The 23938-nt window shown below is 41.4% G+C and overlaps 2 protein-coding genes across 2 annotated transcripts; both read right to left on the bottom strand.

Annotated features, from left to right (window-relative positions):
- Window positions 1–545: 545 nt before the first annotated feature.
- LOC121606720 (leucyl/cystinyl aminopeptidase) lies at window positions 546–15556 on the bottom strand. Its single transcript, XM_041937224.1, has 22 exons — window positions 15134–15556; window positions 12828–12922; window positions 11884–12086; window positions 10477–10588; window positions 10062–10307; window positions 9659–9849; window positions 9236–9374; window positions 8361–8495; window positions 8097–8217; window positions 7853–8004; window positions 7647–7760; window positions 7412–7543; window positions 7116–7250; window positions 6169–6329; window positions 5994–6082; window positions 5711–5894; window positions 5417–5573; window positions 4673–4857; window positions 4280–4441; window positions 3525–3665; window positions 3335–3416; window positions 546–3177 (listed from the first exon to the last, which is right to left on the bottom strand). Exons 1-22 carry the CDS (start codon window positions 15159–15161, stop codon window positions 3046–3048), a joined length of 3096 nt encoding a protein of 1031 aa, XP_041793158.1. The 5' UTR covers window positions 15162–15556; the 3' UTR covers window positions 546–3045.
- Window positions 15557–16046: 490 nt separating this feature from the next.
- erap2 (endoplasmic reticulum aminopeptidase 2) lies at window positions 16047–23534 on the bottom strand. The gene is made up of 21 exons (XM_041936694.1): window positions 23480–23534; window positions 22441–22805; window positions 22147–22333; window positions 21858–22027; window positions 21467–21605; window positions 21249–21383; window positions 21022–21142; window positions 20744–20898; window positions 20527–20640; window positions 20286–20417; window positions 19812–19943; window positions 19230–19298; window positions 18951–19126; window positions 18709–18788; window positions 18424–18607; window positions 18121–18277; window positions 17853–18037; window positions 17528–17689; window positions 17182–17322; window positions 16774–16855; window positions 16047–16574 (listed from the first exon to the last, which is right to left on the bottom strand). The coding sequence occupies exons 2-21, from the start codon at window positions 22599–22601 to the stop codon at window positions 16428–16430; spliced, it is 2829 nt and encodes a 942-aa protein (XP_041792628.1). The 5' UTR covers window positions 22602–22805; window positions 23480–23534; the 3' UTR covers window positions 16047–16427.
- Between the last annotated feature and the right edge of the window lie 404 nt (window positions 23535–23938).

The raw sequence follows: 23938 nt of genomic DNA, 5'->3' as shown, positions 1-23938 counted from the left end.
TGCCAAAATGGACAAAACGTTTTGAAAATGCACAGAAAAATGGAAAGGACTCAGGCACTGTAATAAGTACTTTGTTTGTTACTGTGCTTTGCTTGAGTATTCCCATTTTAAGTAACTTTATACTTCTGCTCCACTTCAAGTAATTGGCTCAGCAGTAACATGCAACATACAAATTAATGCAGCAGCAATATTAATCCAAAAACATCATATATAATTGTAGCACACTGACAAGGACCATCCTGCTTAAGGTCTGGAATGCATGACTTTCACTTGTATTTTCACAGTGTGGACCACCACCAGTACCTAATCAATGTTGTTGTGCTTCTTTCATCTGTGGGAGCGTGTGTGGAATGTGTATAAAATGAATGATCTCACTGCAATTACATTTGACATGGTTGGACTTCAAGAAAAAAAACAAAAAATGTCCACCATGCCAAGGAATAAAACTCAACTTGGACCGTCACTGTTTGAAAAGGTTTGTATTGTATTAAATGTATTAATGTGTTGTAATTAATGTATTAAAATGAAAAAGAAAATCCAGCATCTTCAGAAAACAACTTTTATTTGTTGACATGAAGAGCAACACAGTTTCAAAAGCATCTGCAGCAGTTCATCCCAGTGCAAAAACAAAGACAATCTGATTGGGTTTACTGCACACATGTGGTACTCTACTATAATCCTATCAGACCGGCTACATGAACGACTTCGACTGAACCCTGTACCTGAATGACAACAGCAACATGTGTCTATGAAAGCTTATTGCAACTGACTTCATACATCTTCATATTTTCTAACCAAAGCATGGTGGAAAACCAGTGTCCCAGAGCCTCATCTGATTGCTGCCAGCAGGAAAAAAAAAAGTATCATTAACTGACAACACTTTAAATAAAACAGTATGATCCACAATTAGCCAGGAGATAAAAGTTCAGGATGTTAATTTAAAGGCAAATGCCAGCTTAACACATTAGTCTGTGAAACTATGATGCACAGGATGGCACAAGTCAGTGGAAATACTGTTGATAACCTCCAGACAGATCTGAACTGCAATGAGATCCTAAAAAGTACTGACACACTCACACTACTTTATCTTTTCTGCCCAGTTTGGAAAGCACAATTCTCTGTACTGTGATCTGCCCTACTGCTAACCCCTACTGTTAACCTGGAGAGGGTGTAGACAGCCATGCCTTTCATATACATGGTGTCTCTAGTGTGTTTTTTCTTGCACCGAGCTTCACTGTCTGTTGCCCACCTGGATCCTACCCCTCCTTACTGCCACTTCAACCAACCAGTAGGAGCCATTAGCGCAGCAACAAACACATGACCCTTTAAAGCTTCCCCACCCATGCGCAGGACTAATTATGTTCACTGGAACACATCACCAAGCACTGAGAACTGAACACGGATCATTGGCATACTTTTGATGAACATACAGTTTTTACATAACTGAGACAAAGAGGCTTCAGAAGAAGATAACAGCCAAACACAGAAATGCAAGTCTCACAACGGTGTGAGGGCTGTCCAAAGAAAACGACTACATCTGCAGTATGTTTACTCAGTTATACTGAACATCATGAAAGTGATGGAGTGGATAAGTGTGCAACTACATTTAAAAATAAAATCTTGGAACAAAAGTTGGGGAAACATTTTTAGACGCTCTCAATAAATAGCTATGCTACTCTTCATTTTCAGGAGCAACGGCTGCAGTAACATTGGAGTAACTTTAAACTTGCTGTATTTTTATTTGGCTGATAAGCAACAGCTTACTGGACTGATGAGTCTCGCCCAATATAGATGTTCTTTTATACACTTTGTATCTTCAATATGCACGGTAGCCCTTAAAACACAAACATTCATCAGCAAATGACCTCTAAGAAACACAGTTAAAGTTTTTGACCAAGATTCTATGTATACATCGCCCCTTTACACTCTATATACAGAACACAAAGCAATCTTAAAATGTTAAAAGTCAAGATGTTTAAAACAGTACACCCAGAATTGCAGGGGAAATTTTGAGGGGTTGAGCCTATTTACATCATAATTACAAGTTTACAAGCACACAGAGTTTAAGTCTGTACAGTAACTATGCTGCAGACAAAAAGCAATCAAAATAAAACGTATTGATCAAAGCTAAACCGGGTTTATGACTGGTAGAGAAAGGAAGGAAAAACAATGAACATCAGGCTCCAGTGTGCACTGCCTGCTCTCTCCTAAGACACATTGGTTGTTGATTTAAAGCTGCACTGTGGTGCAGTACGCCGTCTACTTTACACAGTGGGAAGGTTTTTCAGTACATTCAATTAATGCCAACACTAGTTTGGTATTTTAAGCCATCAATCAACCAACCACTCTTTGAGCCAAACTATGACTAATATAGTAAATGCTTTAGGCTGCATGAGTAACGAGAGTTCAGAATGGCAGACAGCTACTGTTTCTACACAGATTTTTATAACACAGCGATAAAAGCGATAATTTAATCCTAAAAATAATTCCATCTCTCAAGTACCGGTAATTTCATCTTCTCCTGGCTGAAGAATCCCTGACAGCTGCATCTACATAAATCCAATAAAGTCCAGGACTGACTGACAATACATACATAGACAGCAATGTTGACATTCTTCATACCTGCGCTTTTGAAGTGGCCATTACACAGGTCAGACAGTTAAGTGCCTGAGAGCAGGCTGAGCGAAAGGAGCGTGGGTGAAGCATGATTGTCTGCTCAGGCATGAGGTTAGGTGAGAGCTGCAGAGGAGAGGTTTGGTCGACAGCATAAAGTGTGAGGAGTGTGTGTTTGCATCTGACAACTCCCTGTCAGACAGACAATCAGAGCCACCCTGAGCTAGCAAACACATCTCACAGGACCAATCTCAAAAAATCACAACACCTTGTCCACCCAGTCAGAGCACAACCTCTGGCATTGACTAGTACTCTGGCGTGGATAAAGGGAGTTAAGAGACACAGTCCTATAATAGTGCAAACACTGCTGTTGTCTTGACGACATGCCCCGGCTGAGTGCTAGTGGGGCGGAGAGTGGATGGAGTGCCTGTATTAGAGCCATTTTTGGAGTGTAGGCAGGTTCTTGTCCATCCAGCGCTGGTTTAGCCTGATGGTTTCCAAAGCTTCCTGCACGCTCCTCATCTGAGATCCGCGCTCCTTTAGACTGGAAAAGAAACCCTGCACCTGCACCACACACACAAACACACATTGGAGGCCAGACCACACTTGACTCAACACTCTAAAAGCATTCTATAAGCAGGTAATATCTCTCAACACACAAGTGTACAGACCATCATATCTGATGCAGCCTAAATCTACTCTACTAAAAAAAGAAGCAGACCTGATGGAGGTGTGCCTGTGTGGATAACTGGGAGGTGGCAGACTTGATGATTGTCTGGATGGCAAAGGAGCCCACCGGAAACCTACAACCAAAACACCCAAACACTGATGGTTTTTCATGTTTATGTGAAAATGTATCTTAAAATGTAGTCTTGGTGATAACTGGCATGAAGCTGCCAGGGACCACTTACTTCTCTATGAGGCGGTCCCAGTTCTCTTGTATAAAATCCCAGGCAAACAAGTAGCCGGCGAAGCCGTTACACACGGTGCTGATGACCAAAGGCAACTCCTGTGTCTGGATAAGGTCTCCCTTCAGACCTTCCTTTAGAATCCTAGATAGACAGTGATAAGTGTTCTGTTCAAATACTGTTCAGTGCATAAACAACACAGACGCTACAGTCACATTATCGTCAAATGAGAATAAATTCTTTGTCACATCTCCAGCATTTGTTGTTTAGTAACTGAAGCTCCCAACCACAATTACACTAACTATGATGAATAAATCAATTTTAACTGGACTAATGTCTCAATTGTGGAGGAATTGTGTCTTTGTGATATTTCTGAGTTAACATGAGCCAGGAGCCATACACCAAAAATACACACACACATATATATATATATATATATATATATATATATATATTTATATTTCTACATAACACCCCATTTTGGTGCTGTTTTAGTGGTCAGTGAAAAACAGACAGTTGAAACACTGTTGATTCTGCTGGTATCTGCTGCACAAAATGCTCTGCAAGTTGACCCAAACACGTGAAGAAAAAGTCCTGGGTTTTGGTTTAGAGTGTTTCATTGAGAACAGCTCAAGTTAAGTTTATGTTTGGTTATTTTCAAGTGTAAGTTATTAAGAAATTGCCCTCAGGGCGGATTGGTATGATTTTGCCCTTCAGTGGACCTGCACTGATCTGTACATATGCACACAAACACTTACCATACGATACGCCGTACGTCCTGAGTGGATGCTAGGCCCCGCAGCATTTTCCGCTTCTCTGAATCATAGGTGACATGACCATACATGTTGTGCAAAGTCAACCAATCCTCAGTTGACTGACCAGCCACATTGAACACGACTTGCTGCAGATCGCCTGGGATTCTACAGAAATATATAAAGACGCAAACATATTTTCGGTTAAGCGCACCAAATTTCAGTTTGCCTCATATAACTCAAATATCAGGTACCTATTCAATCAAATCACATTCCCCCATTCGGACTAAAGATGACTTCCATCTCTAAAAAGATGTTCGTGTTACTCTTCTCACCCTGCTGTGACAGTGACCCAGAAAAGCAGCTCAAAAATAAAAATTTTCTTGTTTTTATACGTACCGTGAGGTCCCATTGGACTCGACATACTGTTTGAACAGGGCTTTGGCTTGCTGAGTGCAGCTTTCTTCATTTAAAGTACAGGCTGTCTCGAGCAGGGCCGAGCGCAGCTCCTGTTTAGACACACTGTCCTCCTCTGTCCATGTTTGTTTGTTTATCAGAGAACTAAAATGACTCAGGATATAATTCTGTCACATGCAAGAAAAGAAATCATGGAAACATTACAACACAGAAACAGTACAGTCGCTTAAACAGTTCACAAGAACACTTAGACTGATATTAATTCAGACTAGGGATGTTAGCTTGTATCCACGGTGCCCTGATGCAACAATAACTTGTAACTAAAACTCACCACCATGTTAACTTCTTAAATAAAGCACAAACACATGTGAAAACATGTGTTTTAAAGTTTTAAATTAGTAACACTAACATTGTGTCATTTCAAGTAGTTTTATTGGGGATATAAAAAGTATGTATTTGTGTATTTTGTGCTTTAAAGACAGTAGTTTAAGCAAATTGGTGTATTTTTTATAGTGTAGTTGATTTAAAGTTAAATTATACATGCAAGTAACATCTGAGTCAGTGATCAGCAATGGGAAAATAACCGCTTGAGCTTTAAATATAAGTTAAAGGTTGTGCTGACAAATTTCAATAATACTGTATATATATATATAAAGCATTTGTGATGATGTGTCATAATATATCTTTCTTAACTGTACGTGGCTGTGTGTGAGTATATGTCTGTACCTTCATACGGGCCACAAGACTGTGCGCCTGTCTTTTGTCGAGCAGCCGGTAGATATTGTTGAGCTGTAACAAGGCCTCTGTCACAGGAGAAGTCTCCGTTTCATTGGACAAGTAGTTCAACAGGTTGAGGACATGACGGAAGGACACACGGCCCAGTCTGTTGACAGCACGGGAGAGAAGGAAAGCTTTTTAAAAAACTAAATACAGGAACTGGAAAATGCTTCTCTATGTCAGTTTCTCCTGTCACTGAATGCTATTAAAAAACAGCTATTTACAGCATGTTGTCCTCTATACCTGGAGAGAGCAAAGATGTTGTGTATGAGCGAGGCTCGGTCCTCGTGTGTAAGAACACTGACATTGTTGGACAAAGCCTCTCTAAGAGCAGCCCAGCCCTCGTCTCCATAGTGGACGATGTAGAAGCCTGTGTTTCTGTAGTTCAACTTCAGCCACTTTACACTTCCTGGCAGCTTAAAAGTCCCTGAAAACACACACACATCACACATACAAATATTTACCTTTTGTCACAGTAGCCAAGACTCTGAGACTTGATATTGCAGGCTAATACTGTGTAGTTTACCTGACTTGGTCTTCAGAGTGAACACCTGTCTGCACTCAGGATCCAAACTACAGCTGTCGTTTACGTACGTCACTGGAATATTCCACAAGCTGAAGAGAGCGCAGAATACAGTTATAGCTGTGGTACGTTTCTATGATCTGTGTGCACGTCTGCGTGTCTGGTAAATGTAACCCACCTGGAAGTATGCGTGGCATTGTCAGACGTGAGCAGAAAGTGCTCCTGCGTGAGGGTCACCTGATCTCCCTTTAGGCTTACAGTAACCAGTGGGAAGCCTTTCTGTGACGTCCATGAGCTCATCATCTCTGACACATTCTGGTGCTGCGTCGAGACCTCAACCTGAGGACAGGAAGAGAAACCTGTGTAGTACAATGCCATGTTCATTGTTTTCTGAGAATAGTGGGAGTGCTCTGAGACTTTGCAACTATCTAACACAGATACAGAAGCAAAATAAAATGAATACATGGGATAACTTCAAGAAATGTACACAACTCACAAATTCCACCAAAACAATATTTTTTAATAAGTGAGACACCTCAACATTCTCTATGAATTGTTTTTGGCCTTTGATGTCTGCAAAATCCACTTTTCTTTATTTTGCCATTTAATTACATTTTAACCGCTGACAGACTTTTAGGACTGGTTCCATTGTGGCAAACTTCCAGATGACCTGAATGAGACCAAGCAGGTAAAGCATCAGCAGAACTATGGGAAAGTAATGAGTTGGCAGACTGATGTTAAACTGAGGGCACTGGATTCAAGCCCTTTTGACAGTGCTGTAATTATCCAATCTACTGTCTCTGTCTACAGCATCCTGTGCTCCAACTTCCCTTAAAATGGGAGTAAGCAAAAAGATTAACACTCTTGTAGGGGGTCAATAAATTATAACATAAACCAACTATTATCAGAAGTCATTTACTGCCTTTTCTGTTGATGAAGAGAGTTTTCTGTGATCACCCATTATGTGTCAACAGTAAAACTAGCCAATGCAGCTGATGTCAGGGAGGGTATATTTTAGCCAGCTGGCTGACAGATTACAGGGGGAACTGATGTGTGCTGTCCATAGCATCAAAAAACTACAAGATACACACACACACGCACGCACATACGCATGCACACACACACCTGTGTAAGGCTGTTCCATAGGTCATCAGTGTCCGTGTTAAATCCACTGAACTGTTTTAGGTATTGAATGATACCCTTTCTGAATTGTTGGTCGCCTGGCAGGGAGGCGTTCAACATCAGCAGAATGGACGCACCCTGGAAGACAAGAGGCACAAAGCACCTGTGTGACCCAAAGCAGAGCACTAACTACGTTTGTAACTGAGTGTGAGGTCCCTGAGATAAACAGTTGAAAATGGAAGTGAAATAATGAACACTGCATTTATTCATCTACATATTTACTATATACAAAAATGTACCTTTTCATATGAGACCGAGTCAAACATCTCTTCCACCTGTTCCGGCGTATTAACCTCTGTCGACACAGCGTGGGAGGAGTTTAATGCATCTTTGTCCAAAGCTCTGAACCGCACTGCCAGAAACAAATTGCCCTGCAAACAAACACAGGACTTGCTGCTAAGGGGCACAGCACACAACTTTACCTGCATCAAAATACGTGGGGAGCTATTTATGAAGACATAAATGTGAACTTACAATGTCCAGCTGGGGCAACACTGTCTGCAGTGATGTGTACTGCATGTAAGTGGCAAAGCCTTCATTGAGCCACAGGTCATTCCACCAGCTCATAGTTACCAGGTTTCCAAACCACTTGGACACAACATCAGAGATAAATTAGGACCAGACAGTAGCATATTCATGGTATCTGTTACTTTCACAAACACAAAGGTGAACACAACTACCTGATGGGCGAGCTCATGCGCTGTGACGGAGGCAACCACTTGCTTTTCCATAGGAGAGGACTGTTTGCCCACCAGCAGGCTGGTCTCCCTAAAGGTGATGAGTCCCCAGTTCTCCATGGCCCCTGCCAGGAAGTCTGGAATGGCTACCAAGTCTGGCAAAAGAGAGGGGGAGCAAGTCAGGGTGTGTAAAGAAAAAAAGGACAATCTGAGGACAATTTAAGACCATGTGCCTGCGTGTACTCACCTAGTTTTTTGAGGGGGTAGTTAATTTCAAAGAAATCATTGTAGAACTCCAGCAGTTTGGAGGCTGTGTCTAAAGCATAGTCGGTGTGCTCCATCTTCTCTGGCACAGAGTACACAGACACCTAAAACACACAGACATGGACATAAAGAAACAACTAGACAGTTTACCAGCAACACCACAACCTCACTGAATACTACATTTTGAAAATATAGATGTACAGCGTGCACTGAAACCATAAAGAAGTCATATCTGTGTCAGACCTACCAGAGTTTCTGAGACATTTTTGCTGATTGGGGAGAAGTTAGCAACGATGAAGGCAACCAGGTAGGTGCTCATGTTGACACTGGTCTTTTCAAACTCATCTTGCATGAGGCCATTGGGAAGTAGTGTGGTTTTAGCCTGAAACACACAGCATAAGGACGAAATGACTACCAACGAATGTTGATGTTATACTCCAAACTAAATCCAATTTGGCATCTTCTCAGACTGCTGTGAAATACAGCACCACAAGCAAAAACCAACACATGGTGTAGTAGCTAAAGTGTGCCCATGCTGAGAGCTTATGAGTCACAGCGGTAAGTTCCTCATCATATACAGAGTGACTGACATAACATAATGTTCTGCTGTATATTCTGTCTATCTAGATGACACTTGAACATATGAACAATTATGGTGGACATTTCCTGCAGTCAGCATGTCAACTGCACGCTCCCTCAAAATATGCAACATCTGTGGCATTGTGTTGTGCGATGAAACTGGACATTTGAGAGTGGTCTTATATTATATATTCTTATATTATTCTGACCAGCCCAAGGCACAACTGTGTAATGATAATGCTGTTTTATCAGCATCTTGATAGGCCCCACCTGTCAAATGGATAGATTATCTTGGTAAAGGAGAAGTGTTCATGAGCACAAATTTAAATAAATTTGTGAACGAATTTTGAGAAAAATAAGCCTTCTGCATGCATAAAGTCTAGATCTTTTATTTCAACTCTTGAAAAAATGGGAGCAAAACAAAACTGGATTTATATTACATTGTTGAGTGTCCATTGTTAAAGCTCATTAGCAAACCAAGCCAGGTGTTTCAGTGCTTGTTACCATACGGCAAAAATAAGGACCTAATTAATGTTACAGTACCTTAGGCATGTTGGAAAGAGTCAAGAAGTCTGGTTTTCTGCTGATCCTAATCAGGAAGGTGGCTTTGAAAGCTGGCTCATCAAAGCAAGGAAAGGCCTTCCTCGCTGAAAGTGGCTCAAACTGGGTTGCAGCCAAGACCCTGTGGTCAAAAAGGGGATAAACATGACCATACTGAAATAACAAATTAAGTTAATGTTATAAAATCATTAAAACAGCTCCCAGATTAAGTTTTAATTGTTGTAAAGTTGTTTCCAGATCTGCTTTGTTAGTTTCTGGTCATGAGTCGAGCCAAAGGTCAAAAGATTAGCTGTGAAGACACATGATCCATTCAGGCTTTATATAAGTTTATATAAGTCCTCACTCTGCAACACATCTTTCAGCTGTTGTGAACTACTTACACCACAGACAATTAGTCAAGCACACCTTTTGTTTCCATCTTTATCAATGTATGAGCTGTTGTAGAAACCATCATAGGTGTGTGAGAGGCTGGCTGAGTAATCCAGGGTCAAAACACAGTGCTGGCCTGCCTTCAGATCCTCAGAGAACTTAACAGCTATCTGGTGGTTGGGTTTGTACTCCAGCACAGTCACATCACTGGGCTCCCCATCACCCAGCTGGAAGAGAGACAGTATTATATAACACCTAGCAAACAACATAATAAAACCAAAATGTTTGAATCAATTATTTTGTTCAGGCACAAATAATCTTTATACACAGTTCTGTACATCTAGTCAGGCAGGAATTGCACATCATAGAATAACAACTAAATCATCTAAACTCTGTCATTATGCACTGCCATCAGCACACAAACCCCTTCCAATCCCACCTTGAAGGTAGCTTTGGTAATGTTGAGATTAGCACTGTGCAGGACAATGCGCTTGGTGTTGTGAAGCACAAACATGTTGATAACAGTGCAGCCGGTGAAGATCATATTGTCCAGGTCAGGGTTCAAGGTGAGGTCATAGCTGAGAGGACGTATGCTATGAGGCAGCCGGAACAGTGCCCAGGGAAAGAGTTCACCATTTGTGGACACGGGGTAGACTGGCTCAAAGGTCGCCTTACGACAACCTGTCTGCGGGATGGAGGGTTGGGGCCAGCCAGATAAATGGGTATGAGAGACAAATTAACAAGGTAAAAGTAAATAATCCGATACAAGGATAGAAATAATGTGTTGAAAGAGTCATGTTTTGATAACTGCGCATGATCACAAAAACTACAGAATTGGTGAATATTTCTCTTACCTTGGTAAAGGTGCATCCAGGTAAGAAATACAGTACCATGGTCATAGAAGCCACTATCACCAGGAATAACACACATACAACCATGGTACGGGCTGAGGGTCTTGAACATGACCTGAGACAAACAAGATTTCAACATTATTTTACAATTTACAAATGCAGGCTGAAAAGTAGTAGCAGCGTTTATGAAAAAGATGTAGATGGTGGTGCTGCAGCAGACAGAGGCAACCAACATAAAGCTTCAATTTGGTACTTCATTCCCTAGTGGACTAAAACCCTTTCTGTGTACCTTAATCTATACATGTTTGGGCAATTTTCTTTATCTGCATCATGTAGAAGCTTCACTATATTTTCTATGTAAGCAGGCAGTAAACTGCCATAACAGTCAATGGGGTAAACTTTGATGAAACAAGTTTTAATATCCATCATTTAGGCACCGAGTGTGAAGAAAGCCTGATTTTGACAAAATGGTCACACAAACTGAGAACAAAATCAACCTGGAGACGAGTCTGCGAAAGCACTCCCTTGCTTTGATTATTACGTCTGGCAATGTTGCAGGTTCCAAGCATGAAAGAGGCTTGATATTTGAATACAGCCTTTGATATTCTTTTTATGCACGTGAGTACAGTACTATGAGGTATAGCAGCACATTTATATTGAACAATTACTTTGTCTGTCTTTTGTTGGGCTGAGAATACTCCTGAAATGTTCCTTTAACAGTGATGTCATTACAGATGTTTTGATCTTCACGTATTTACACTGCATTTGTGATGACTGGTTGAGTGTTTTGCAGGATTTGTCATATTACAGTGATAATTCCTTATTGACATTAGTACCAGATGATGATTGTGCCTCACCACTCCAACTATTTTTGCAACCACAATATTTCACACAGGACTTTAAATAAAACTGCAATTCAAGGAAATGCTTCTCTGCAAATCTAAGTGGAGGCTGTTCAACAACACCACCATTGATATGATGGAAATCTTTGTCAACTTTAAGGTCAAGCTTTTTACTGAGCCCACAGTGATTACCCATGGTACTCTACTTGCTACTATGTCTTTATTACTTCCACTTATACTTACTGGCTGCATAAAGATTAACTATCTCAAAACGTGTTTCCCAAAAATAACATAAATAATTGAGCTCTTCAGTACTTAGAATTTTTAGAAACTTGTGTTTCAATAAAGTGTTTCAGAAAAGTTTTACAATACATTTACCTGAATTCAACATTTGTATATCACCAGACTCTACAAATACTAATCACAGAAGCTACTGCATATGATAATAATAATTATGCAGCACTGTTTTGAGACAAAAATGCTGAAAGGCATACCACACTAATATGAGATTTTTTTTGTGCCTCCATGCTGCACAGCGTTCCAAATTATGACCTTTTCAGTACATTACCTGGGTGGAGCCTGTCTGCTGTAAGGGGAAGAGCTGGATCTGTGAGCTGAGCTACGATTCATGAAGGACATGCCCAGCAGACGGGCTGAAGACTCGCAGTCCTCCTCATCCTCATCCATGTCATTCTCTCCCAGGCCTCGCACAAGCAACCGCGAGCTACGAGGCTCATACGCCACCTCATCTGGGTCAAGAGCAGGAAATGTCTAGAAAGAGCATGTACAGTGCACTCTGTTATTCTACTGCTAAGATGTACAGTGTTTCAATATAATGTTAATACCTGGATTGCCTCCCCATGAATTAACTAGCACAGGGTATGATGTCATAAGTGGAGGTGGTGAGGAGAGTGAGGGCAGAGACAAGAATAAATGAAAATTCTCAGGACAGAAAAGGGTCTGTCAACAAAGAACAGGGCAGAGGTGACAGGTGATTGGACCATTAGGGGTGTTTTTAATTAGGATTGCAAAAGATGTGGACATAAAGATCTTGAATATAAAGGATGCAAAAGGGAATGACATTAAGGAGAGGCTTTGCTGGGTGTCAGACAGTGAGGGATAGAGGTAGTGGGTATTGGGGGGCAAACTATCAGGGAATATAGCATCATCCTCATGCTAAATGCTCCTTTTTGATATAAGTAATTCTTACTATGGATAGATGCAGCTGACAGATCTGAAATAATATACAGTCTGGGGAAAGATGTACTGAACTGAAAGCATGTAGATAAGCATCATTGACAACCGACAAGTCTCGGCCACCTTCGAATTAACTGATCCTCAATTATGATGTTCTGATCTGTTCACACTGTCAAACTTTAAGAGGAAAGCACTTGTGAGAAATGTGAAGAGTGGTGCAAATGTGCATTCTTATGTAAGCAAATTATTGAGCTAGGCTGGTGCTTGAAATGGAGGCGGACATAGAATGGATGGCATAAGGTGACATGAGCATACCGGAAAAGCAGTGGAGTCTTTGGCCAAATCCACAACATCAGGCTCTTCTTCAAACATGCTGTTCTCAATCATGTTCCTTGGCAGGTTGGCTCGCTCTACAACACACACAGGAAAAGAAATCAGACAGATGATTGTACAAAGGGGAAATGAGAGAGGTGTGAAAGAGAGAACAAAATCCAAATGGTTATATACACTGACACAAACACACAGTGCTATACGTTAACATATGTTAACATACAGTACTGTTTCAGAGTTTTCCACAAAAGAGCGGTGGTAATAAAGCCATATTTCAACACAAACGGTTTTTATTGTCACTGAATGTACAGGCAGTTTCTTCAGTTTCCCGTTAGTAAACCTCCTACAGCATTTCCTGGTGCTTTGACCTACAAAGAATTGGTTCATCAGGCTGGTAAGACAACTTCTTTCAAGTGGTGGTGTTACGAAATCTGTTAAGACAGAAATTGTTGTGTTTCCTCCACACTTCATTCATTTAACTGCAGTGCCAAAAAACAAGTAACACAGTGCCCTCAAAACTAGAAAAAAGCTAATTAAAAAGCAAATTAATCTTATATAAGCCTGAATTTCCACAAACGAACCCGTGTCTTAAGCACAATGACATAAGTTACACCAAAATTAATGTGATTTATACCAGCTGGATTCTCCATTCAGCCATTCCTGAAACAATCACAGGTATGTGTAACTTCCTAACTTAATATTACCGAAAGTAGTAAAACACTATGCAATGCAAGTCTCCCATTTGGCTGCACGTTCCATTCGTGCTTTAACAGGCTAAAGACAATGCATTTTCAGTCTCAGTTGGTGCTGGATTTGAGTGGAAAGGAGTTAGTCGCTTGTCTGCTCTGTACAGTGTTTCTGATATGATTGTTATGAGCTGTCTCTCTCTGTCTGAACCACATTGCTCTGGTATGAAGGTCTATTAATAGGCTAAGAGTTAAGTAGTAGGTAATGTGTAATTTGCGTAGGAAGATAAAAATAAGACCCATAAAAACAGATCAAACTCATGTCATGTATTCTTCTATCAGCTGCACATTGTTGTGATATCATGGTGAAGTTTATTTCATAAAAGCAAGATGGCACATGAGAGAGACAGGTAATGGGATTGTTATCATCTAGACTACCATTAGAAATGATGAAAGATGAATACTCAACAACTCCTGCACTTTCGTCAGGCTTGCATGTAAAAACAGCACTGAAGCATGTTATCAGCTGACTGCACACTTCCTGTTTACTCGAAACCTTTATTAACCCTACCTTAGAGTCACAGAAATATAGTTAAATATGAGTTTGTGTTTGAGTTTGACAGGTGCATCCACTAATTCACCCCTGATAAGAACAGACATGAAACATAGAAGCAGTGTGAGCCACAGTGTTGTTATTGGTTGGTCATTAAAAATAAATGGGAAGGAAGGATCTGCCAATAGTTTCCATTATTATCTGATCAAAGTGTGAGTATGAAATGTGACTTTTGGAATAAGTAGAAAATCACTGAGTCACAACAATCAAGCACAAATGCAGGAAGTCTAACTGTGATTTAATGATTGCTTCTTCCAGACTGAGACTAAAATAATATAACATCCACTAAGGAGACTGCTCGACTTTCTTGAGAGCTGTTATAATGTGTGCAAATGCGTTTTTGGTTGTATTAATAAAGCCCCAGTCGCTGTGGGACCATAGCATAGGCTATGCTTTCTGCTTGCCAAAGCTGAACTGAGCGTGACTTATCAGCTCTCCACACCAAGACAAAACATAGCTATTATCTAACCGACAGGCTGACACTGGGCAAACAGTGTCGCTGTGTTTTAACAGACAACTTGAGTGTTAACAGTGTGCCATACCATATTTCTGTCAGGAGTTTCAAGACAGTCAATGTTTAAGCTGCAAGACATGTCTTGTTGGTTTTCAGCTCAAATAAAATCTAAATGTTCCATAAATAAACTACAAGATTCACAAACTGGCCTTTCTGCCCTGTGCTTATGGTGAAGAGACAGTTGTGTGCAGTAAAAATGTTACCATCCCACAGCAGGACCGTGCAGTGGGACTGCGATTAAGTTAGCTTCTGAGAACCCCTACACAGCTACAAATAAGCAGCAGAAGAAGAAACCAGTCACTCAGAAAACATCAAGGTAGCTTTCCTTTAGCTTGTCAAACGTCAAACCCACCCCTCTCAACATGTGTCCTCGGCTGAATGTCACTTCCAATGAGCTTGTTGCTAATGTCCCGTTAGTTACTAGCTGGCCTGCTGTTGTTAGCTTGCTGTTACTATCCCTCGCATCTTCCTTCCTTACCTGTACTGTTACTGTCAAATGGATCCATGGTGGGATATCTCGAACAGCTTCTCGCGTCCAAAACAAGTGAATCTCTGCACGTTTAAAGCAGCTCGACAAGACGTGATGTTTTTCTCGGTGGCCACAACCCACCGCAGGCGCTCGCAATAAATAGCAGCCTATCCTCACTGTACTAACGTTAGCTACGTAGTTGCTAGCTTGGAACTAGCCAACTTCTGACAAATGTAACTGACTGACAGACATTCAGTTTGCCAACATAAGCTTATTTCTATAACTTAATCGCCCATTGCTGTTTTGTAGAATAATACATGAATACGACGTGACTGTCTAAAAAGTCGAACCTTGCGCTATAAATATGTAAACAAATCTTACTCTAACACGGTCGGTAAACTAACGAACGCGCATAAGTCACTCTCCTGCGTTCCACTTCCTCCCCAACCAGTTGTTGACAACCTCCCATCAAATTACAATGCTGATATCCTATTGGATGTTTCTACCGAGGGCGGGGCCAAAGCGCACAAAACGCACATTCGTTGTTTTTCTGCTTGTGAGGGTGTTGTATTGCTTTAGATTCATTCCACGGATGTTAACCATAACTGCTCAATGCTTAACCTTACCCCCTACCTTAACCTCAGCCTATTTACAGTTTTGACCTTAACCCTAAAACCAGGTCTGATCCGTCAAATAAATAGTTAAAATGATGAATATCATACACGAGATTATTTAATTCTTTCACTGTCAATCCCTGGCAGCCAACCCTAACTCTGAACAGTACAGATCTAACCTCAACCCTAACCTTTTCAAAAGGGTTTACCTTAACAATTAATAATCAGTTAATATGAAACATAAAATGGTTGTTCTTAACATAAGGATATGTTTCAGTTAACACAACAGACACAAAGGTGCAAGTAGGTACAATTAACCCTTTAATTGTCAATTTAAGAATCCATTTACACAGCATTTGAGTGTCACATTGGAATGGATCTCTCTCTCTCTCTCTCTCTCTCTCTCTCTCTCTCTCTCTCTCACTCACATGCACACACACATTCATTCACAGTACACACATGACTCCTCACTCACATGACTAGTTCTGAATTGGCAGTTCTACCAATTCAATTTTTGTGTCTAACAAACAAGTCCCCTGAAAATTTACAAAACGCTTTTTCATATACAAAACTATCAACCCTCCAGTGATGTCAAGCACATAACAAATTGCAAATAAAAACACATCAGAAATCTTTCAAATATCCCCTCTGTGGTATCTATCACCCGCCACCTCTCTTTCTGTCGTCTGTCACTTCATTTGCTCGTTCAGCCAATTTCTCAGGGTCTCTAGATTCCTCTGAATCCAGCGAACATTTTTCTGCACGTTGTCCAGGGCAACCTGAGTGGCTCTTAGCTGAGACGCCTGTTCTTTGATGGATTCAAAGAACAACTGCACCTGGGGGTTAAAGTATGTCAGTTAAAGTCTAAAGTTGGCATGCATTGTTATTGCACAGGGTTATATGATGTCTTTTTAGGTCATTAATATTACTGATATTGCCAATACCAGGCAATACAAATAGCCTGTTGAAATACATGTGCTTATCAAAACTGCATTGTCAAATATAGATTTGTTGAAAATATAAGAGCACACTTACATCAGTGAGGTCCTCTGGAGATGAAAACTGGCCTGTGGTACCAATGATGATGTTCCTAATACAAAATGAGCCCAACTGGAACCTGAGACAGAGAGGACAGTCACAGACTAAGATCTCTTCCTACATATGCATTAAGGGCTTTCATAGTTGTGGAATCAACTACCCATTGTGTTGCTTGTGGTATAATCAGGCCTTCATCAAATCAAAAACCTGTTCCACTTGTTATTGTATGGCACGGAAGCCACTAAAAAGGCAGGTCCTACTGGTTTACACAAATGTTCTTGCATCCAACTCACAAGACGATGTCATGTGAGTATATTTGCACAGTACAGTATAATATTATTGTAATGTTTTATAAGGGTTTGCAAAACTGCATCATTCACAGTGTCCCCATTATGCTGTACTAACTTTTCAACCAGTGTGTCCCAGTTCTTTTTGACAAAGTTCCAGGCGAGGTGATGTCCCAGTGGGTTCCTTGCCACCATCAGGATGAGACTAGACAGGTCCTGGGATCGAATCACCTTGCCTTCCAAACCCAAGTCCAGCAGTCTGCAATGCACACATGCACAATATAACCTGCTCTATTAAAGCCACATTATGTGTCATCGCTTGAAGAGCCTCCAATGAAAGCTGTTTATCACATTTGTAATATATACACAGAATAAATATTGGATTTGGTGTGATACAATACCTCATGTTTGCCACTTGGTGGCAGCATTAACTGTGTGAAAAATGCAATAGGGCGACAATGTACCTTTGTAGTTTGTCTGTGTCTCTGCTGCAGGTCAAGGCAAACAGGATTTTGTTTTTTTGTGCAGCAGAGAGGGAGATGTTGTATGTGTGCAAGAGTGAGGCCCAGCTGTGGTCATCCTGCGCACCAACTGAATACACTGTCTCTGCCACATCAGTGGGCAAGCTAGGGTAAACACAAGCAGAGACATGCATATTAGGGACATGAAGAAATATTACATTATATGCTCCAGCCTCTAGCACAGAGATTAGCTTCTGTTTATGTGAATCACATCAGCGGTTGCTGACTGATAATGATGTGTGTTAAAATGTAATTTAGACAGACATACTTGAGTGTACCGTTGGACTGAAGCCAGTCTTTGAAGCTCTGACGTGCCCGCTCCAGACAGGGAGGGTCATCCAGGTGACAAGCCAGTGACAGGACCTCTGACCTCAGTCGTCGCTCTGACACAGAGCCCCTGTCACTCCACGTCTGCTGGTCAATGACAGCACGGAAAAATCGCAGGATGTACATCTGCACCAAAGCACACAGAGAAACAATTGAAGAAGCATTTCACACCAATGTAATATGGCGAATGTGCCCTCTTCTCTCCTTACCCCCAGGTTCCTTGTTAAATCAAACTCATTCCTTTTCTCAATAATCCGGTAAAAGGCCTCCAGGTAGCCCAGTCCTTGGAGGAGAGGCACAGTGTGTGTCTCCAACTGCAGGTAACCAATCAGGTCTAAGGCTTTATTGAGTGGCAGATGACCTGCCCTTTAGACACATAGAAGAATATTTGAAAGGTTAGGTGCGATTTCAGGTAAGACAATCAAAGCTGTTTATGTGTCTATAGACACAGAGACAAAAAATCACCGTTCTCTCACACGGACCCACAAACACATACACACATAAACGCTTACGTGACCAGTTGAAAGGCATTGTGTATCAACTGAGTCCTGTCTTTGTAGCTCAGAGCAGTGTGGTTTTCCAAAAGTAGTTTGGCCATCTTGTCCCAACCACCGTCCTCATAATGAACCACATAGTACCCGGTCATGTCAGTGTTTACTTTCACCCAGCTGACTTCCTCTCCTATATGTATACTGTCTAAATGAGGCAGAAATAGCAAAAGACAGGATAGAAAACAATATAATGGCAAAGTAAAAATGAATATATGCATGAACTATTTTACATCTCTTCCCTGTTACCTGTTTGTGTTGTCATCAGGTGTCTGTGGATGGTGTTGGAGGCATCAGTCTTGTACGTCAGGGGGATATGCCACAGGAATCTATACAAGAAATGAGAGCATTATTTTAAAAATGTAAAAACCTAAAATTTTAAGTCTTAGGTGAGTAGCTGCAAGAGTAAAAACAAAGAATATAAGAGCAAAGTAAAGTTTGAATAGTATAGTAAACTAATAGTAAAAAAGATGGTGCATGTGCATGCTCACCCCTGTTGCAATGTGGACCAGAGGGGGTCGGAAGGCAGCACTGTCCTCAGAAACCTGTCCTGTCTAAGCAGCAGATGAGGCCCCTTCCTCGTTACAGTTACCAGAGGAATACCCTTCTGCAGAGTCCAAGTGTTCATCATGGCTGTCAGGTCCAGGTGTTCCCCTGCAAACAGGTACTGTAGGGGACAATCAGAGATCAATACAGGCAACCACACTGCCTTAGAAAGGAGGAAACCCACGAGGAGAGGTCAGCAAGTTGATGTTTAGATGTTTACTCACTGCGTTCTTGGTGGCCTGGTTGCTGCTGTAACAGTGTTTTCCCAAGATGAAGTCCTCCTCTGAGCATGTCTGAAAAACAAAATAAAACAGAGCGTTTTTACATAAATTATATTATAAGATCACAACATTTTTTGTGTACCTTACATTCACCAGAGAACTCCATAGTGTTTGAATGTTAGAACTTGAATGTGGTCTTTCTACCTTCATGACAGCTAATTCAATTCTGTACCGTAAAACAGTTAACTTCAGAATCATAATCCATCACAATATACACCATGTTTGCTTTATTTGTGTCAATGGAGTATATTTTTTAAAGAAATCATCCACAATTGCATTACTGGGTAAAGATAACATAAATTTGCGGGCAATGACACAGATATAGCGGTCACTTTAATTTTCCTTGAATGACTGTCTGGAAGGAGGGAAAACCATGATAGTTTGTATTATGAAGTGTTTAGCAGAAAAATGCCACATTTCTAATATGTGAGAATTAAGTTTTTTTTTTTTTTTTTTACAGACTCTCTGTCTGACAAAGGACCACACAGTGTCAACTTTCATAAGTAACATATTTTGTGGTAATACATTTGATAGACTGTCCCACAGGTCCTGGTTGTGCGCATTTCTGTAGCTGTACTTGCGAAGGTAGCGTACTATCCCACTCTGGAACACGTGATCTGTCAGAAAGTGTCGCAGCATGTGCAGGACACATGCTCCCTAGAGGGACACAAAGGAAAGGATCATTTAATCAGTGGGCCACGGTAGGTTAGGCTGTTGGTTGGTGTCAAAGCCTTTGAATGTTAATGGCCATAAATGAGAAAAATATTAGTTTTTCTGTTCCAATATCATTCTCAAAATCAATAGTTAGAGGATGTTTGGCAATCAAAACTGAGTAATGGAAATATCTGCTTTTTTAAAAAGCTGACGACCTTCATTTATTCTTGATTTTGCAGGTAACACATTTCCACAGATAATAAACTCATAATGAATTGCTAATATCAGCTGCGTGACCCTCTTTGTGGCTGCAAGCACAACACATGTATGAGACTGAACGCATACTTTGTCATAGGAGACCGTGTCAAACATCTGTTTGATCTGGGTGGGGCTCTCTGCTGGGCTGGATATTGGCCGAGAGGAGTTCAATGAATCATGACCAACTGCTGCAAAACAGGTGTGCAGTAGATATTCCTCCTGCAAGATTGTGCACACAACAGGACCTTCAATACTCCCTCCCAGGCTTAATATTAATATAACACTATTAATCCATGAAGTTGATTCTCAGGTTAAACAAAGCACATACCACTTTGAGGTTGGGGTAGGTGGCCTCGACTGAAATGTACTCCATGTATCTGGCAAATCCTTCATTCAGCCAGATATCGTTCCACCACTCCATGGTCACCAAGTTACCAAACCACTGCAGGCGAGGTAGGTTTTGAATTTCAGCACTTAGTATTGACTTTTTATGTAATGTTTGGCTATATGAGCTAAACAAACACTTTTGAGCGTCACTCTCTCACCTGATGGGCGAGCTCATGGCCGATCACCATAGTAACCCAGAGCTCATCAGAAATGGAGGATGTGAGGGGATCAAAGAGAAGGCTGGTCTCTCTGTAGGTGGTCAGGCCCCAGTTTTCCATTGCACCAGACTGGAAGTCCGGGATGGCTATCAGATCTGAGAGAGGGAAAACCCAGGTCAGGGACATAAAAGTGATGGTGTAAAGAGGGAAAAATAACAATGTGTGATAGAAAAGATATGCTGTGTGGCTTAGTTACACAAGAACTGATGGAAGGATACCTTGTTTGGGTAGGGGATAGTGGATATTGAAATACTCCTCATAGAAGTCAAGCATTTTGACAGCAACCTCCAGAGCATAACGGGTTTGCAGCCACTTCTCAGGGGCGGCGTAGATGGACACCTACAGATACACAACATCACACACACACACAAAAAAAAACATCACTAAGAAAGTAATGTTGCTGGCAAGAAATAAAGAAATCCAAATATCGTTAGGGAGACTTCACCTGCACCCCAGACGAAGTTGTTGCAGTGACAGATTTGAAGTCACAGATGACAAAAGCTACCAGGTACGTGCTCATCTTCACACTTGCATCAAACCGGTCCTCCAGGAGCTCATCGTTAACTTGAACTGTCTTGACCTGAAATATGCAAACGATTCACTGCAGCCATTTCTCACACATATTAGAACGTGCGTGTTAACTAGCATGTATGCGGCACTCACCACAGGCATGTTGGACAGAGAAATGTACTCTGGACTCCTTCGGATCCGTATGGAGAAGTTGGCTTTGAAGCTTGGCTCATCGAAACAAGGGAATGCCATTCGAGCACTCGTGGGCTCAAAGTGAGTCGAAGCTAAGGTTCTGAAAAGAGACATCAGATTTTGGCTCCCAAAATGTTCTGCAAACGTTATGTTTTGGCTGTGGGAACATTTACTGAACGTTCCTACACAACGTTCTGTAGATGTTAAAGAGGCAAGTATTTCTGACTTAAAACGAATGTTGTTGTTACGTTCCCTGAACGCTCTGGGAAGGTTATTGCAGTGTTAGTGTTTCTGGGCTGTATGTGTTGTATATTTTACCAAGCTTGCTGTGAAAGTATCTATGTGGTCTTACCTGGTCTCTCCTGCGCTGGTTCTGTATGTGCTCTTATAGAAGCCATAGAAGCCTTCTGCAAGTTCTGCCCCGAACTCAATATACAGAAAATACTTTTGTCCACTGCTGAGCACCCTGGGAGAGAAAATACCAATCTGCTCGTGGAAGGGGTTATGTAGAACTGGAAGAACCTATGAAGAGAAAAACAGAAAATATTTACAAAATTGAAGTTTTATTTTTAGACATCAAATTTTAAGTGAATAAGAAACACGGAGAAGTTGGGAATTGGGAGCTGTGTATTGACAGCTACCTGGTCAGACAGATGAGCGAGGTTCTGGTCCAATATGGTGGCCTTGGAGATCTGTAGACCCTTGCTGTGCAATACAACCCAGTTTGTATTGTTCTGGACATCAATCTGGATCTGCACTGAGCCAGTGAAACTGAGGCTTGTGAGGTTTGGGTGCAGGAGGAGGCGGTAGTGAAGAGGAATGATGTACCTATGAAGAAATATGTGCTGCTTTTTTTAATCTGTGACTCATAAACAGAGGTCTGACATTTTCTTGTCAATTTCCTGTTCGTGGGTCTTAAATAAAGGAGAGCGTACCTTGGCAGGCGAAGACGGCTCCATGGGAAGGACAGATTACCAGAACCCAAAGAAGACTGGTCCCCTGCTGGGTGAGGAGGGCCTGGCGCCTGTTGTGAACTCTGGGTGGGCTGAGACCCAGCCAGAGACACGTGGAATAGAAACAGCACTAATAGCCTCATCAAGACTATTATAGAGGAAATGCCGTTCAACTGCTGGTTTAAAAATAAAAAGCTAACGGTGTGACAGGCTGACAGTGAGTATTGAACATCAGGAGCGATGAAGCACCATCTGATCCGAGTGTTGAAAGCCTGCCAGGATGATTTGTCCAGATATGAGAAAATGGGCTGAATCAAAAATGTCTCAGGGCCTTTTTTTTCTTCAACCTGAAAGACATTAGAGCAGGATTAAGAACACATCACACAGATCTCTCAATGAAACAACACTCACACCTCTGTCCTTCCTGTTGTTCTGGAAGAGTTCAATCAAAGATATAAAATTTACTGAATCACTATCAGAGAACTAAAGTCTTCCTCCGTCTTCTAGTCAGGTTTATAATTGCAGTTCAAAGGTTACTGCTTAACAAAATGACTCATATAGCTCACAATGAATCCATCTTATTTCATCTGTTTCTGCCAGCAAGGTAAAGGTGTTTACGTTTACGCAAACTGACAGTTTTGGACCTTGCAGGCCTCACATGTGAATTCTGATGAGCGAGCAGTTAATTCAGGCAACCTGAGCTGAGTTGGAAGTTTTAGGCCTCAACCACAACACATCCTGAAGGAGACGTGACGAGCGAGCCACATGATTTTCCATGCGGACAAAACAAGATGAGGACACAGCTATAACTGTAAGGTGACAACAGCTGCAGGAGCATGACTGCAGTTCAAACCAGGCTACACAGGCTGGAGTTGTGCTGCATCATGCTGATAAGAAGAGGATTGTGTTAGCTACCACGACCCACAAGTTCACCACAAATCGACCTGATTGTTATAAATTTATCTGCAGAGGTCGTGTTTTAAGAGAAATCACTTAGCTGCAAATGTAGGGAAAGCTTTACCTCGACCACTTTGGCTTCTGTGTCCTTCCTTCATGTGCCTGCTTTTGAGTTTCACTTTCTCTTTTAAGCTCCCGCCCACTGCTAAGGCGAAAAAACCCAGTATGTGTGTGTGCGCGTGTGTGTGCGTGTGTGTGAAAGAGACAATGCAGCTTCGCATGTTAACTGTGAGGAATAATGTCTAATGTATTGTCTTTTCCAGCTTGTGTTAGTGAAATCTACTATCACACACTAAAACACATTGTCCACACAACAGCTTTTCTCTTGAGCGTGTGTGTGTGTGTGTGCGTCTGTGTGTGCAGGTGTGCCCTGTCACAGTGCTGTCTGATGTTCAGGGTGTGTTGATATGATCAGCTTCTTACCTCAGATCTAACAGCCGTAGGCAGGTGTCTCTCCTGTTCGTTAAATGTTCACTGTCTCTCTACTGTCCACATCATTGTCCCGTCCTCATGTCCCCCCCTC

This window comes from Chelmon rostratus, chromosome 5 (assembly GCF_017976325.1).
Source record: "Chelmon rostratus isolate fCheRos1 chromosome 5, fCheRos1.pri, whole genome shotgun sequence".
In the NCBI taxonomy this organism is placed as follows: Eukaryota; Metazoa; Chordata; class Actinopteri; order Chaetodontiformes; family Chaetodontidae; genus Chelmon; species Chelmon rostratus.
The sequence above is the reverse complement of the archived record's forward strand: the minus strand, read 5'-3'. Positions and strand labels throughout refer to the sequence as shown.

What these genes read in the sequence shown, in the direction of transcription:
- LOC121606720 (XM_041937224.1), bottom strand. Translation starts at nt 15,161, where the DNA reads ATGGATCCATTTGACAGTAACAGTACAG. An exon ending in ATTTGACAGTAACAGTACAG is followed by an intron (nt 12,923 to 15,133) that starts GTAAGGAAGGAA and finishes TGTGTGTTGTAG; the next exon opens with AGCGAGCCAACCTGCCAAGG. An exon ending in AACATCTTTGCTCTCTCCAG is followed by an intron (nt 5,574 to 5,710) that starts GTATAGAGGACA and finishes TGCTGTCAACAG; the next exon opens with ACTGGGCCGTGTGTCCTTCC.
- erap2 (XM_041936694.1), bottom strand. Translation starts at nt 22,601, where the DNA reads ATGAGGCTATTAGTGCTGTTTCTATTCCACGTGTCTCTGGCTGGGTCT. An exon ending in CCTACCCCAACCTCAAAGTG is followed by an intron (nt 20,418 to 20,526) that starts GTATGTGCTTTG and finishes ACAATCTTGCAG; the next exon opens with GAGGAATATCTACTGCACAC. An exon ending in AATGCCTTTCAACTGGTCAC is followed by an intron (nt 18,278 to 18,423) that starts GTAAGCGTTTAT and finishes ATGTGTCTAAAG; the next exon opens with GGCAGGTCATCTGCCACTCA.